Source organism: Canis lupus, chromosome 38 (assembly GCF_048164855.1).
Source record: "Canis lupus baileyi chromosome 38, mCanLup2.hap1, whole genome shotgun sequence".
Lineage (NCBI taxonomy): Eukaryota > Metazoa > Chordata > Mammalia > Carnivora > Canidae > Canis > Canis lupus.
The window spans coordinates 11520867-11537184 of NC_132875.1; the positions used below are offsets into that span (position 1 = coordinate 11520867).

The following is a 16318-nucleotide window of genomic DNA, read 5'->3' on the forward strand; positions in this document are numbered from 1 at the left end:
ATATTTTTAGAAAACACTAGATGTTGTTTTCCCATGCATGGGTATATACGCAAATCTGTTCAAAAAAAAAAAAAAAAAAGAGAAAGAAAAAAGAAAAAAGAAAAGAAACTGAATTGAACATACAAATTTTAATGCAGACTGGCAGGTGTCCCAAGAGTAGAGCACCTCTCAACATCTCATCAGTAAAACAGGGACACTGGAGCCTGCCCCATAGGGTTGCGTGAGATTTAACTGGGAAAGTACATCTAAAGCGCTAGCACAGTGTCTGGCACAGAGTGAGTGCTCAGTAAATGTTAGGGTAGGTGGCAGCGGTGGGGGCCATGATGATGAAGAAAAATTAATATTATCCTTTCACCCGACTAAGCTAATTCATGTTTCCCAGTTGTATAGTATATTGTGTTCCATTTAATACAGTACTAAGTACTTCAAAATACGTTTGTTGTCTGTCTTGGAAACATTTCTTGGGGGGTGAATCCATTGCACTAATTCATGCTATTCCCAGGGCTATCCCCTCATCATTAGTGGTTAGAAACCGAAATATTTATAGAAAGATTTTGCAAAGCAGCAAGACCTAGAGGCTAAGAGCTAGGGTATGCTAGTAACATCTTATTAAAATCAAAACTATTGATTGATTTTTTTTTGTTACAAATTAATAAACTTTATTCTATGGAGCATTTTTAGCTTCACAGCAACATGGGGCAAAAAGTATAGAGTTACCATGCCCCACTGCCCCTACACATGTGCAGCCTCCCTCACTATCAAATCCTGTCCCAGAGTGGTCCCTCTGTTACAAATGACACATCATTATCACCCAACATCCATAGTTTACGTTCTTTTTTTTTTTTTTTTCCTTTTTCTTAAGGAATCCTTTCATGTTGGAAGCCCAGATTCCCCAACATATGCACTAGTGGTTGGCTCTGGGACGTAGGTCACCAGAGTCTGGAAGTTCATCACTTGAACTTGACTAGCCATTAGTATCCGTATTGCCCAAGGCCAGGGAGCTCCCAAGCTGGCCCAAAAGGCAGTGGTTAGGGAAGAGGAAGGTCTTGAGGACTGGTAAGAATGGGACCAACTGCCCTTTCTCACAGACAGAACTTTAGGGTCCAAGAGGGTTCACTCTTGGTGTTAAACATTCTATGGATTTTGACAAGTGGATACCGACCTATATCCTTGATTATAGTATCATACAGAATAGTTCCCCTGTACTAAAAATCCTCTGTTCTCTACTGATTTTCTCTCTCTCTCCCCTAACCTCTGGCAACCACTGATCCTTTTAGTGTCTCCATGGTTTTGCCTTTACCAGAATGTCACCCAGTTGGAATTATGCAATATGTAACTTTTTCAGATTCGGTTCTTTTACTGAGTAATATGAGTTTAAGGTTTATCCATGCCCTTTCCTAACTTGATAGTTCATTTCTTTTTAACCTCAAATAATATTCCGTTGTCTGAATGTACCATAGTTTATTTCTCCATTAACTCACTGAATGACCCATTGGTTGCTTCCAAATTTTAAGAATTAAGGACAAAGCTGCTATAAACAGCCATATGCAGGTATTTGTGTGGACCTAGTTTTCCATTCACTTGAGTAAATACCAAAGAATGCATTTGCTGGATGGTAAGGGAAGAGTATGGTTCGTTTTCTAAGAAATCTCCAGGCTCTCTTCCAAAGTGGCTGCTACCATTTTGCATTCCTACCAGGATTGAATGAGTGCTCTTATTGCTCTACATCTTCCTCAGCATTTGTTGTCATCAGTTTTGGGATTTTGGTCATTCTAGTGAGTGTGTAGTGTTATCTCATCATAGTTCTTAATCTGCCATTCTCCAATGACATATGATAATAAACATCTTCCCATGAGCTTACTTGCCATCTGTCTATCTCCTTTGGTGAAATGTCTATTCAGATCTTTTACCTATTTTTTAATTCGGTTGTTAGTTTTACTGTTACTGAGTTCTAACTGTTCTTTGTATATTTTGGTAATAGTCATGTCTCAGATGTGTGATTTTTCTTCTCATTCTCTTGATATTGTCTTTAACAGAGTAGAAGTTTTAAATTTTAAAGAGGCCTGACCTTAACAATTGTTTCTTTCACAGATAGTGCCTTTAGTGTTGTACGTAAAATATCAGCACCATACCCAATCATTTAGGTTTTCTCCTATAGTATCTTATAGGAGTTTTTAGTTTTGTGTTCTGGATTTAGATCTGTGATAAAGTTTGAGCTAATTTTTGTTAACAGTGTAAAGTCTGTGTTTAGATTGATTTTTGCATGTGGATGTCCAGTTGTTTTAGCACCATTGGTTGGAAAGACTATTTTTGCTCCATTATATAATTTTTATTCTTTTGTAAAAGATCAGTTAGCTATACTTATACATATCTATTTCTGGGTTCTCTAATATGTTCTATTGATCTATTTGTCTATTTTTCACCAATACCACGGTGTCTTGAGTACTGTAGCTTTAGTAGTGTCAGTGTTCCAACATTGTTCTCCTTCAATGTTGCATTAGCTATTTTAGATCTTAGCCCTTTTCATATAACTTCAGAATCAGTTTGTTGATAACCTCAAAAAAACTTACTCAGCTTTTGATTGGAATTACACTGAATCTATACATCAAGTCAGGAAGGACTGCATTGTCACAATGTTGAGTCTTTCTATCCATGAACATAGAATATCTCTCCATTTATTTGTCTTTGATTTCTATTTATCAGAGTTCTATTTTTCTATTTATCACATATAGATGTTGTACATATTTTGTTAGATTTAAACTAAGTATTTCTTTTTGGCACTAATGTAAGTGGTAATTGGTCTAATATTTTTTTTTGCATCAATTGATATAATCATGAGACTTTCTTCTTTAGCCTCTTGATGTGATGAATTACATTAATTGTTTTTTTTCAAATGTTCAGCCAGCCTTGTATATCTGGAATAAATCCTCTTTTATCATGGTATATAAATCTTTTTTATACGTTGTTGGGTTAGATTTGCTAATATTTTGTTTGAGGATTTTTAATGAGAGATTGGCTGTAGTTTTCTTATAATGTCTTTGTTTGATTTTAATATTAGGGTGATGTTGGCCTCATAGAATGAGTTAGGAAATATTTCCTCTGCTTCCATCTTTTGGAAGAGATTGTAGATAATTGGTACAATTTCTTCCTTAAATGATGATGGAATTTACCAGTGAATTCATCTGGGCCTGGTGCTTTCTGTTTTGGAAAGTTACTAATTAGTGATTCAATTTATTTAATAGATATATGCTTATTCAAATTGTTTATTCTACTTATGTATGTTTTGACAGATTATGTCTTTAAAACTTTTTTCCATTTCATCTAGTTTTCAAATATCTGGGCATAGAGTTGTTCATAATATTTTTTTATTATTCTTTTAATGTCCATGAGATGTGTAGTGATGTTCCTCTTTCATTTATGATATTAATAATTCATCTTTCCGTTCCCCTCTTTCTCTCTTTCCCATTAGCTTGGCCAAAGACTCTTTCTAATATATGCATTCAAGGCTATAATTTTCCTTTTGGGAAGAAATGATATTCTTCCCAAATCTCTCAAATTTTGATAAGCTATATTTTCATTTTGATGTAGTTCAAAATATCTTTTAATTTCTCTTGAGCTTTCTTCTTTGGTTTATGAGTCATTGACAAGAGTGTTGTCTAATCTCCAAGTAGTTTGGAATTTTCCAGCTATATTTTTGTTACTGATTTCTTGTTTAATCCTATTGTGGTCTGAACAGACATTGCACAATTTCTATTCTTTCAGATTTGTTAATTTGTTTTATGGCACAGAATGAGGTCAACCTTGGCAAATGCTCCATAGGAACTTAAGAAGAATATATTATCTACTCTTGTTGGATGAAGTAGTTTATTGATGTCAGTTATATTCAGTTGATTGATGGTGCTTTGTGTTCAACTACATCCTTACTGATTTTCTGCCTACTGGAACAACCCGTTTCTGATAAAGGAGTATTAAAATCACCATCTATAATAGTGTATTCATTTATTTGTCCTTGCAGCTTATCAGGTTTTGCCTCAAATATTTTGATGCTCTGTTGTTAAGTGCACAGACTTAAAAGATTGTTATATCTTCTTAGAATATTGTGCCCTTTGGGGTGCCTGGGTGGCTCCATCATTTAAGTGTCTGACTCTTGGTTTTGGCTCAGGCCATGATCTCATGGGTCATGAAAGCAAGCCCTACATCAGGCTCCACACTCAGTGCAGAGTCAGCTTGAGATTCTCTCCCTCTCTGTTTGCCCCTCCTCCTGCTCTCTCTCTCTCTCTCAAATAAATAAATTTTTTTAAAGATTTATTTATTTATTTATTCATGAAAGACACAGAGAGAGAGAGGCAGAGACACAGGCAGAGGGAGAAGCAGGCTCCATGCAGGAAGCCTGATGTGGGACTCGATCCTGGATCCCCAGGATCATGCCCTGGGCTGAAGGCAGACACTCAACCATTGAGCCACCTGGGCTGCCCTCAAATAAATAAATCTTTAAAAAAAATTGTGCTGTTTATCATTGTGTACTGTTATTCTTTATTTCTGATAAGTTTCCTTATTCTGCTATCTGACATTAATATAGCCACTTCCATTTTCTTTTAATTAGTGTTAGCATAGTATATGTTTTTCCATTCTTTTACTTTTAATTTATGTGTTACTTTATATTCAAAGTCGGTTACTAGCAGATAATATATAGTTGAACTTTGTTTTTTGATCTGCTCTGACAATCTTGGCCTTTATTTTTTTTAAGATTTATTTATTTATTCGTGAGAGACACAGACTGAGAGAGGCAGAGACACAGGCAGAGGGAGAATCAGGCTCCTCACAGGGAGTCTGATGCGGGACTCAATCCTAGATCCTGGGATGATGACCTGAGCCGAAGGCAGGCACCCAACTGCTGAGCCATCCAGGCATCCCAAACTCTTCCTTTCTTTATGTAGATCCAAGTTACTGACTTATATCATTTTTCTTTTCTCTTAAGAACTTCTTTTAACATTTCTTGCAACCAGGTATACTGGCAACAAATTCCTTCAACTTTTGTTTGTCTGAGAAAGTCTATTTTTCCTTCATTTTAGAAGGGTAATTTCAAAGGGTACAGAAATCTAGGTTGGTAGTTTTTTCTCTCAATGCAAACATTTCACTTTTTTTTTTTTTTTTTGCATCATTTCTGAGGAAGCATGAGATATAATTCTTGTTTTTTCCTCTATAGGTAAAGTTTTGTTCCTCTAGCTTCTTTCAAATTTTTTCTTTATCTTTGATTTTCTTTTCTCTTTCTTTCTTTCTTTCTTTCTTTCTTTCTTTCTTTCTTTCTTTCTTTCTTTCTTTCTTTCTTTCTTTCTTTTTTATTTATCCTATTTGCTGTCCTCTGAGTTTCCTAGATCTGTGGTTTGGTGTCAGACATCAGTTGTGAGAAATTCTCAGTTATTACTGCTTCAAATATCGCTTCTGTTCCTTTCTTTCTTTACTCTTATAATAGTCCTACTGTGTGTGTTACAGCTTTTGTAGTTGTCCCAGAGCCCCTGGATATTTTATTCTTTTTCCCTGCCTTTTTTTCTCTTGCTTTTCAGTTTTCAAAGTTTTTACTGTCATATACTCAACTCAGAGATTCTTCCCTCAGCTGTGTCCAGTCTCCTAATGAGATAATCAAAAGCATTTTTCATTTCTCTTACAGTGTTTTTGATCTCTAGTGTTTCTTTTTCATTCTTTCTCAGAATTTCCATATCTCTGCTTATATTATCCCTCTGCTCTTGCATGTTATCTACTTTTTCCATTAAAGCCCTTATTATATCAATTGTGTTTTTTTTAATTCCTGGTCTGATAATTCAAAAATTCCTCCCATATCTGACCAACTCTAGTGCTTGTTCAATCTCTGTAAACTGTGTTTACTGCTTTTTAGTATGCCTTATAATTTTTGTTCAAAGATGGATCCAATATACCAGGTAAAAGAAACTGCAGTCAATAGGTCTTTAGTAATGTGATGGTAAGGTGTCAGGGTGCTGGATATAGTCTATGGTGTTATGATTAGATCCCAGTGTTTTGATGATGGCCCTAGGCTGTGAATTTCACCAGCACATCTCAGTTTCAACCCCTTAAGTGGGACATGATGGATATAGGAGCCTGAAATTTGCTATTTCCCTTCTCTCAGGTAGGTTGGGCTCTGGTAAGCCCCAGTAGGTTAGGCTCTGGCAAAATAGTTTCTCCTGAGGGCAAGCTTTGTAAAAACAACAACAACAACAACACCTAGACTTAATAAAAAGTAGTTCTTTTCCATTCCTTCTTCCTGATGTAGGAGGAGTTTTATCTGATATTCACAGTGAGGACCTGGTAGAGCTTTTAGAAATAAAAGTCACAAAAACATGGAGCCTCATCTGTGATTAGCTCTCAGGTTTGTCCCCATTGAGCCTCTATCAATTTGTTAATTGCAGTTCCTATTTTCCTACCCCAGTACTGGTTCCCAAGGAGGTTTTCACACTTGGGATCTTATTGCCATAAGTTGTGATTGTTTGTTTTCATCTATCTGTCTTTCCAATTTTGGGGGTAGAATCTTGCCCTATGACCTTACTTCTCTGGTGGATCTAAGAGGAGTTGTTGATTTTTTCAGTTTATTCAGTTTTTTACTTGTTAGAAAAGAGTAGCAACTTCTGAGCTCCTTACATGCCAGACTACAATCATTGGCTTTTGAATATCCATATTACCTAGTTCATACTTCTTGGAAACGAGTATGAATAAATGGCCATAGAATTAAATATTGACTCAACAAGACTTCTGTCTGCTTTTTGATTTAGATCTGCTGAATCAAGGGAGACCTGTTGTCATGGCCTACAGTTTATCTTTGTTAGCCATCATATTTCAAAGAGCCTGTGATACTGTTCCCTGTCGCAGGGAAAGTCTTAGAAGAAGAAATAGAATTATTTTGAAAATATAACCAAGAGATGAATGCATAAGCAAATAAGTAATTCTTCTAGATCCCCTGTATCCCCAAATGTACTGACACCATTAATGCATCCAGAAATGTTTAATGTCAAAATACAATCTGAAAGTGAACAAATTCTTCCTTCATCTTAAAGAGAATACACACTGAAGCAGTTGCATCTGATTTGTCAGAGTTTTATTTATTTATTTATTTTTTTTGTCAGAGTTTTAAATGACATATTGATATCAGGCAGATAGAGTAGTGTTCTTCATCATACCAAAGCTCTCCTTGTAGCCTTAATTAGGTCTTTTTTGCTCCCTGTCCCTGTTCTCTAATAAATCTTGCCAGAGAGATTTCATCTGGGTTGTAGATATGTGTCTTATATCTTATATCTTCTGTGCCATAATGCTATAAATAAGAAGCATACTTTATTTTTTATTTTTATTTATTTTTAATTTATTTATGAGAGAGAGAGAGAGAGGCAGAGACACAGGCAGAGGGAGAAGCAGGGTCCATGCAGAGAACCCAACGTGGGACTCTCTCCTGGGTCTCTAGGACCATGCAGTGCTTAACTGCTGAGCCACCCGGGCTGCCCAAGATGCATACTTTAAAAAGTAAATATTTTTCTTTAGTTTGTGCAAATTCATCTGCATTCTCATTTGTTCCTTTTGTCACCTCTGGGACATAATTGTCCAGGGCTGGTCAGAGCTGGGGGTGTAATATGCAGCCTTTGAGCACACTTAGCCACAGGATCAATTCTGGCCTATGTTCTAAACTAATCACCTCGGCTCACCAGTCCTAACAATTGGCTGTTCTGGTTATCACTGAAATAATTAATCGAACAAAATAATGCAGCCAGTTAATTTTCCATTATATAATATTAAGCAACTGTTTTTACTTTCATCCGCATTATATGAATTATATATTTTAAAGTTGAAGAGTTAAAAAAAGAAAGCCAACAAGTTTTGTGCAATGGAGGGCTGGAGAAATTTGTTCTGTGATACTTACCTACTATTCAACTGAATGGCAGAGATCTTAACTACCTTTTGGATAGGTCAAACCAATGTGCTAATGTTATTTGCAAACATCTGGAAACAAGACATAAAAATAGATTATTATTTACGCTCATGCATATTTATGTGTCATTGTGCCTGCCCACTTGTACAGTAGTGCATATTAGTTCCAAGTGTTTTAAGAAAAAAAAAAAGGATTACACTATTTTACTAATGACTATTATTTATTTTTTTTCCTTTAAATAGCTTCTCTGATGACCAAAAAAGCTGCGAAAAATGGAGAGAAAACCACAATATGTCTAGTTGGATATCATGATTCCTAAGGACTATTATCTTTTTGTTTACTTGCATATGTGTGTATAAGATTTTTGTCTCACTTTATAATATACCTGTAGTAATTAGTACTTAAAACATTTGAGCATGGATAGTTTCAAACAATTCCATAAAACACTAAGTGTGAGCATATATGAGGTGATTTTTTTAAATGTGCTTATGTTAGTCTCTTGGTTTGAGTCTATGTGCTTCCTAGTTACCCTGACTCGATGACTACAGTTTAAATGTAAGGTTTTCTTTTTTTATTAAATCAGCTGTGTTACTGAACAGAAGCAGACCAAATACAAACTCAGTTTCCTTCTGATTTCAATTTGACATTGTGATTCCTGCTGTTTACAGATCACTGGAGTTCAGAGAGAATCAGACATATGAAACGAAGTTCAGGTAGAATTAGATGCAGATCATCGCTGTGGATATCAGACAATGGCCTTTGCACAGCCCATACAATGTCTGAAGGAGCACACGTCTTCTAGGTCTTCTCTTGTGGTCTCTGACGCCATCACTACACACCAGTGTGCAGTCTTAACTATCCTGATTCAAAAATATTACCTCTGTCAAGTGTCAAGAAATGAAAACCAATGCCATAAAGGAGAATATATCTGATGAAAAGTTTCTGTTAAGTCACAAAGCAACATAGCAGAGGAATGTTGATCACAACACCTTTTTTGTAAATACAGACTTGAATTGCCAGTCTTCTTTAGATGATTTTCATTATATTTCATACCCAGTCAATCCATCCTTACAGGTCAAAAAAATGTAAGCAGGGAAGCGAGGTACTTCAAATATTCCAAAATCCTCAAAAGAAACAAGTTGCTGTAGGCCAATTAGGTGCTGAGGGCCTGAAGGACACAGGAAGATTCATGTATCTTTAAAGTCTATATGGTTCTCCTATAAGCCACTTACCAGCTTTCTTTGAGAAAGACAGAAGGGGGAAAAAAAGATAAATGCTCACAGGAACTGATGATATAACACCGTGCAGCTGCTAATGCATATGGATGTGTCATGCAAATGTCCCCAGCAGAAACACATTCTTTAGTTTAAACCTGCAACCATATTCAGCAATAAAAGAGTTTCCAAATCAAACTGCTGACTCCCTTTTTTTTCCCCCTCTTATCAAAACACCCCAGCATACATCTTACCAGGCAGAGTAAATCAAAAGAACCAGCTGGAGTTACCAACTCTTGTTTTTCCCTGGATATCAGGTGTGTGCTGCAATTTTGCAGATCAATTTGTGAGCTGAAGTAAGTAGCTGTGGTCCACTAAAACTCAAAATAAAGCCATTTGGGTAATGCTTGTGCTAACTTTCCAGAGGCCTTATCTCTGCAAAGGGACATTTGTAATTTACCAATGGATGGTTTTTATTTATTTATTTTTTCCCCTGACTGAAGATGTGTGTTGATTATACCTTTATCTGAATATAAAAAGATCTGGAGTAACTTAGAGGAATTGTTGAGCTACAGAACTTCGTTCTGTCTTTGTCTTTTCCATTTTTTCAGTTTTGAATTTTTGCAGACTCTCTGATAAATTGATAGGAAAAGTGGATTCCGGAGAAGGGCACAAAAAAAAAAAAAAAAAAAAGAAAAGAAAAGAAAAGAGAGATGGAAGGAATTTGGGGAGCAATCTTGTCACATTAAATTTTGCAAAGCGTCGACATAGTTAGAGCATACAGCCATGAATTTATTGCGACATATACTTCTCCTCGTGCTGGAACTACGTATTTATTGAAAAGTTCTGTATTGGGGAATGAGAAATGTCAAACAAGAAACTTCAACTGTTACCTGGAGGGGACTTTAAATGGTAACTTGGGAGCGATTCACTCCAACTTTTTTATGGCTGGGAGAAGGAATACCACTCTGACATTTTTTTTTTTTTATAGGGATGTATGCTGCAGCTAAGCACTTGGAAGAGCGAGTCCGTGGAGATTAGATGCGGAAAGAGAAAATGAGTAGTATCTGGGGATTAACCCGCATTTGTGCTCTACAGGGAAGCAGGCTAGGCACTCACTTTGAAGGCACCACTCCAGTGAAACGCCATCAATTCTGAATGAAATTACTTAGGGGGAAATTGCATATCTGCAGGTGGCATCGCCGGTGGGTGAGCCCTCCGGGTTTCCTCCTCCCTCCAGCCGGGATCCGACTGCCCTGGCTGGAAGATCACCCCTGGGGAGTCCAGGCTCGGTTCCCCGGCCTAGCGTCCTAACCTTAGCCACTAGTTCCCTTTGCCTCCAGGCTGCAGTGCGCTCCAAGCAAGGGGGCGGGGGACGCGGATTCCTGGTTCTCAGACCCAGGGCCTGGGGGTTCGTGGGTGAGCCTCGGGGAACCCCAGGCCGAGGAGAGGTGGTTGAGAGTGGGAAGGCCAGAATCACAAAAGGCAGCCGGTGGCCGGGGCTTTCCTTCCACCAGGCATCTTGGCCACCACTTTCTCTCACTAACAGAGAGCTCGGTCCGTTCCAAGAGCTCAGGCTCCAGACCTCGGCTCAGGCCCAACGTGCCCAAGTCAGGCTGGGTGGAGAGAGCTCTGGGGGTCCTCCCTTCCATCCTCCCGAGCTCCCCGCCCAGGGTCCAGTCACTTAAAACGATCTAAGAAGCCTGCTTCTGGAGCCGGTCATCTACTCTTTTTTTTTTTTTTTTTTTTCCTCTTTGTTTTCCTAGAGGTTAGGCGAGAGAAACGTCCGCCGGGCGGGCGAGAGCGAGCGGTTGCAATTTGCACCCCCCTCCCGGCCCTCGACGCAGGCAATTCCTTGCACGCACCTGGCGGCGCGGGCCGAGCGGCTTCCGCGCGGCTAATATACATATTTCGAGGGGGAGGCTGGGCGGCTGCTTCTTCGCCGGGTCAATGTGTTAATTAAAAGTTGGTCCGAGTTGGTCAGCACGCAGTCCCAGATGTGCTTAACAGCATGCAATTAACACATAAGGCAAATCTTTTTGAAGATACCAGAATTGAAACACACACCATCTCCCCCCCAAGAAACCCCACCCCACCCCCCGCCCTTAACGTGAAACCGCAATGGCAAATAAGGGAAAAGTCATTAAAAGACGTAATTAAATGCGGGCCGCCGTTCTTGGAGGGGGTCGGGCTGGGAAAAAAAAAAAATTCCCTAAATCTATATTTTTCAAAAATAAATAGCAAATTGATTTTTTTTTTTTTTTTTTTTTTTCTGCAGGACGTGCAGGCCCGAGATCCGTTTCCCTCCGTTCCCACCCCATGTATATTAAACAGGCGGCGAGCGGCGGCCGCGCGGCGCGGTGACCTAGCGGCGCCCGGAGTCCCCGGCCTCTGCGCGGGTCCGCGCGCCGCCGCCGCCGCCGCCGCCGCCGGCGATTGCAGAGGGGCCTCCCGCAGCCAGATTGGTTTCTGCATCCAGGGATAATTACCGCACTCTCACTTGCCTGGCGTCCTTAATATTTTCAAAAAAGTGCAGCAGAAGAGCGTGCGTGCGTGTGTGTGTGTGCGCGCGCGCGCGTGTGTGTCGTGGTGGAGTCATGCTAGATACAATTTACGAAAAGTTAAAAGTATTTGGTGGAGACACTTCATATCATCATCGCCCCCAGCGGAGAAGGAGGTCGAATTCCAGACGCCCGAGGCCGTTCCTGCCAGTTCACGCCTGCCCGCAGTTTTCTACCTTATTTAGCCCCAGGAACAGAGTTCTCCGGCCTCCACGAGCCAGTTTGTTTCTATCTGTCTTTTAATTCAAGTTTATTCATGCAAAAAAATATATATACATATATGCACATGTGTATATATATATATTTTTTTTTTTTTGCCACCTCTCAGAGGCAAACAAAGACCCCGATCTGTTACCCCTCCCATTCTTCTCTCCACACACATTCACAGGGCCACGCGCTTGCGCGCACACATGCACCGACACACACACACACACACACACACACACACACCACTTTGCAACTTCCTCGCTTCCCGGGTCTTGCTGAATAAGCCAGATGAGGACTTGGTGCCCAACTGGGCACACTGACGGCACGCCGAGCCTTCGGCCAACTTCTTGCTTACCGTCCTAGACTTGCAACTTGGGATGGTTTGGGCTTCAGGGATGATACGTGGTTGCATCACCACCGGCACCCTTAAGGGCACCGGGGGCAGCGATTCTAACCAAATAATTGTATGTGTCGTATCTGAAGGGTGTGCCTTATTGATGACACCTAATGAAGCAAATAATGGATCTGCAGTATCTTAGCTATTCATCTGGTCCTTCTAGAATCCTGGGTGTTGAGGAGAGATGGGTAGTGATGGATGGAGAGAAAGAGAGGAGCGAAAGAGGGGAGGGGGGAGAGGGGGAGAGAAGGGGTCGGCTCCAGATCCTTGGAAACGGATCGGATTTTGTTGAATGTCAGCTCGAGGAAGGCAGTGTGAACCATGATTTAAACACGGGCAGTATCATTGTTAACTAGTGTCCAACGACGGCCCCCCCACCCCCACTCTGCCTTCCCGCCGCTCCCTTCTCCTCTCCCTTTTGTAGGATACAGAAGGTGAATAATGAAACCATTTTGCTAATAGTTTATGAGCCATGAGATTGGAAATGTATATGGATAGACCGGAGCACCAGACTAAAATCATTTGAAAGAAGCGCGAGGCTGGGCAGGGAAAGCAGCCGCGGGGTCCCCTCTCCGCAGCCCGGGGCGGCCTGGGCCGGAGGAGGTGGCCTGGGCCTCCGCGCTCCATCCGAGGGCAGCGGCTGGGCCCGTCCTCCCGCCTGCCCCCCGCCTCTCCGGCTCTCCCCGAGGGGCTCGAGCGAGAGGGAGATGAATTGGGGCGATGGCGAGATAGCGCGGGCGGGAGATAATCGTTATCACCGGGATTTTTCTTCCAGTGATGGGCTCTAAAAAGATCCATCACGCCGGGCAGCGTTCCCCGAGGCAGAAAACAATAGACGTGAACTTCGCGCTGAACAAGCCGCGGGATCGGCGCCCGCGCGTCCGTCTTTCCTGTCTGCGGAGGGCCTGTGCCTCCAGTTCCAACCCCCAGAACCTTCGTGAAAAGGTTCATCTGACCTCCACACTCGGCCCGCAAGGAGGTCCCCCCCCCACCGCACCCCCCGCTTTCCTTGCGGAGTTGACCCGAGGGGATGCGGGGAGGTGTGGATGGGATGAAAGGGGAGGCGCTGGCCTGGACCCCCTCTCCCCAGCCCGCAAAGGGAGCGCAAAATCTGGGGTGAGGCCCCCAGCCAACGGCCCGCGGGAGCCCGCCCCGTGTCTGGCCCGGCGGCGGCGAGGGCGAGGGCGAGGGCGCGCGGGGCGCACGGGGGCAGGCGGGGCGCGCCCCGCTGGAGGCTGCAGGCTCCGGGCCTGGGCAGCGGCTGGAGCGGGGAGGCTGGGACAGGTACGTAGCAAGGGGGGGCCGCCCGGGCTCCGTCCAGCTCCGCCCGGGAGCCCCCCCAAGCGCGCTCCAGGCCGGGCCCTTGGGGAAGCGCGGGAAGCGCAGCCTCCTGGCCGAGCGCCCGCGGCACGGGCTTCGCGGGGGCCTCCCCCGTGGCGCGGAGCCGGGGCGGTGGGCACACCCCGCGGGGTGAGCGGCCGCTGCGACCCCGAAGCCTCCTGCCGGTTCCCTCTCCCTCCAAACCGGGCTGTTCTCTGGGCAAAACAAAATAACTTTTCCGCGTATGTGGGGCGGCAAGAGGCGGGAAGCGGTGCTGGCTGGAGCGCGCGTGGGGCCGCAGCGCCGCACCCCAAGCGCGTCGGGAACCCGCTCGGATTTTCTCCCGGGGGTGCGGGCTAGAGGTGAGGCGATTGACCTTTGCGTTAATAGGGGGCGGGGTGAGCCGTGCGGAGAACTGGCCGCGCGGATCGCGGCCCCCCCCCCCCCCCCCGCTGGAGGCCGCCTCTAGTTCCACGAGGCGGGCTTGGGCCCCGCTCCGCAGGCCTCGCGTGCAGAACGGAGCCTCCGAAGGGCTCCGGCCGCACCCCCTTTCGCCTCCGGGCCCTCCCCTGCAGCGCTCGCAGTTTCTCCCAACCTCCTCCACCCCCCGCCCCAATTGCTACCCTATTGACCGTGGTTCGTGTGAAACACGCAGGATAAATTTAGTGAAGCCACAACCCCCCGACCTAGAGAGTTTGCAGGGGAAAGCGAGCGTCCGCCGTCCTTGGGGGCTTTTATTTTTGAAGAAGCACCTCGAAAGAAAATGAAAATCGAACTAACCCAATCACCATTGGCAATCGGGCCTTGGCGCAAGGAAAGGGGGCGGGAGGACGGGCCAGTGGTGCCCGGGACTCCCGGTCAAATAGACCGCTTCCGGCCGGCAGGTGTGAGCGGGCTCGGCGAGAAGGCGTGCGGCCCCGGGGAGCCGGCGAGCCCGACCGGGGCACCCTCCGGCCCGACGCGCTTCCTCCAGAGCCTGCGGCCCCCCCAGGCAAGCAGGGACTTACCCCGCCAGGGCCGAGGGTTCGAGTAAAGTTGCCGAGAGGGGGGAGAGGGGGTTCCTAGCACTGGGGGGCGGGGGGTCACTGTTGCCCTGGGAAAGGAAGCCTGCACTCTAGGAACTCCTTTGTGCCTCTGTACGCACCCTGTCGCACTTCCCTCCCAAACTCGGGATAACCTAGATTCCCGTCTTGGCGTCAGAGGCAACCCCCAAATGCTGGCGGTTTTCTGCTTTCCTTCGGTCGCTCCAGTAATCCCCGGGGAACCCCGGCTCCGGGGTCCCCTCCCCCTCCCTGCTTCTGCAGCCACCCCCCCCCCCCCCCCCGCCCCAGGACCTCCGCTCTCCTGGGCCTTCGCCCTTCCTAGCTGGTACCAGCGGTGCCTAGCGGGGCGGTGGGGGGGGGGGGGGGCGGTGCGCGGCCAAGGTAGGCGGAAAAGGAGGGTCGAGGAGGCGGAGTGCCCCCGTTGCAAAAAATAATAATAATAATAATAATAACAATAATAACAAAACTGCTGCAAAAGCTCATAAAATTAAATTCCACCTCCCTTTCCGATTTTGTCCCCTCCCAAACCCTGCCTAGCGAGTGGCGGGAGGGGTGGTCGGGTCGTCCCCGGAAAGGGGGGGCTGTGCGCAAGTTTACGCCCGCGCCTCCCATTTGTTAGTTGATTCCGTCTAAAAGTTCGCTATTTATAGGCTACACGCGGCCGCCCGACTCCCCGCGCCCGCTTTCCTGCGCGAAGTGCGAGGTGTCCCCGCGGCGCCGCAAGGCCCGTCCCGATTGCGCCCCGTGATTTGTTTTGTGTTTCTTTCCGCCCTCCCGCCGCAGGCAGCCGGGGAGAAGATCTCGGGGAGCCCCGAAGCCACCCACTCGCAGTAGTTGGGAGAGGCTCTGCAGTCCGACCATGTGAGTCCGCGCTCGACCCCGCCGGGCGCACGCGGGGGCCAGACGCGGGGGAGGCGCTGGGGCTCCGCAGCGGCGCGCGCGCCCCTCGCGCTGTCCTGCGCCCCCGCCCCTGCCCCGGCCCCTGCCCCTGCCCCTGCCCCTGCGACCTCCAGCTCCGCCCTGCGCCCTCTCCCCCTGGGATTTCTCCCTTCTCCTTCCCTCTTTCCGTGCACCTCTGACTCTGCCCTGCTCCCAACTTCCAGCTGAGTTTGCATCTGGGCACAAAAAGAGACAGGACTGGCCTTTACGCGGGAGGCGGGGTGGGCTGGGCGGGCGCGTTTCATGAAGAAGGAAATTGTGTGGGGCCGGGGTGGGGGAGGGGGCGGTGGAGCGGGCCCGGAGTGCGGCCCCGCGCGCCGGGGGAGGGGACCGGGAGCGTTGGCGTGCGGACCTCTCCTTCCGCCGTGGCACCGATCGTGGGATGGCAACCAAGTGCCCTGGAAGCCTCGCCGTTTGGGACCCTCCCTCTGCGATGCAGGGACAGATGTCTCCATCGAAATCTCGGAGCCGCCCCGGTAGAAAGGAGGGAAGGACGTGGGTACAGGGTGACGCTCTCCGGGAAATAGGGTCAGGGTCAGTTCCCTAAATGCAAGCAGAACTGGGCGCTGCGATGCCTCCCCCCGCCCCCCTCCGGCGGCTGCGGACCAGGACTCGCTTGCGCAGACAGCGAAGGCGCAAGGAGATCGCGGCCGCGGTCCGTGGGCCTTGCCCTTGTCCTCTTTTGATGAATGCCGGAGCGTGGGACGGTG

At 45.6% G+C, this 16318-nt stretch overlaps 1 protein-coding gene across 17 annotated transcripts in view; it reads left to right on the forward strand.

The window, feature by feature from the left end:
- The first annotated feature begins 14501 nt into the window (after positions 1-14501).
- ESRRG (estrogen related receptor gamma) overlaps positions 14502-16318 on the forward strand; it is a 618160-nt gene continuing 616343 nt past the window's right edge. For 16 of the 17 annotated variants that reach the window (XM_072814639.1, XM_072814654.1, XM_072814657.1 and 13 more), the window contains exons 1-2: positions 14502-14617; positions 15453-15530. Coding sequence is in view for 1 of the 17 variants with exons in the window: in XM_072814653.1 (XP_072670754.1) it covers positions 15529-15530 (2 nt within the window). In the remaining 16 variants the exon portion in view is untranslated. Of the gene's footprint in view, positions 14618-15328; positions 15531-16318 lie in introns of those variants that run through there. The other variant, XM_072814644.1, reaches the window with a different exon arrangement.